Here is a 270-nt window from a genome sequence, read left to right as displayed (position 1 = left end):
GAATTGGATCTGGAGACCACCTATGAGAACTTTCACCCCTCCCAGCAGTCTCTGACCAACGTCATCAGCCACTTCATCAGTGGCGAGCGTCCGCAAGGCATCCAGGAGACCGAAGAAATGCTGCGTCTGGGTGCCAGCATGACGGGCGTAGGGGAGCTGGTGCTGGACAACAACCTGGTTCGTCTTCAACCCCCTAAACAGGGCCTGCGGTACTTCCTAAGCTGCCTGGACTACGACACGCTCCTGAGTAAGCAAGAGGGTCACCTGCGG

General features: G+C 57.8%; 1 protein-coding gene across 1 annotated transcript; it reads left to right on the top strand.

Annotated features, from left to right (window-relative positions):
- Positions 1 to 3: 3 nt before the first annotated feature.
- On the top strand, positions 4 to 267 carry LOC107682026 (mitochondrial ubiquitin ligase activator of NFKB 1-like; the record flags this gene model as incomplete). The annotated part of the gene is made up of 1 exon (XM_016478423.1): positions 4 to 267. A coding segment is annotated over one exon (264 nt), but the record flags the coding sequence as incomplete, so codon positions are not given.
- Positions 268 to 270: the final 3 nt, after the last annotated feature.

The sequence above is a fragment of the Sinocyclocheilus anshuiensis genome, unplaced genomic scaffold, assembly GCF_001515605.1.
Source record: "Sinocyclocheilus anshuiensis isolate Anshui unplaced genomic scaffold, SAMN03320099.WGS_v1.1 C31054913, whole genome shotgun sequence".
In the NCBI taxonomy this organism is placed as follows: domain Eukaryota; kingdom Metazoa; phylum Chordata; class Actinopteri; order Cypriniformes; family Cyprinidae; genus Sinocyclocheilus; species Sinocyclocheilus anshuiensis.
Note: the sequence above shows the minus strand (reverse complement) of the source record. Positions and strands in the feature narration are given on the sequence as shown.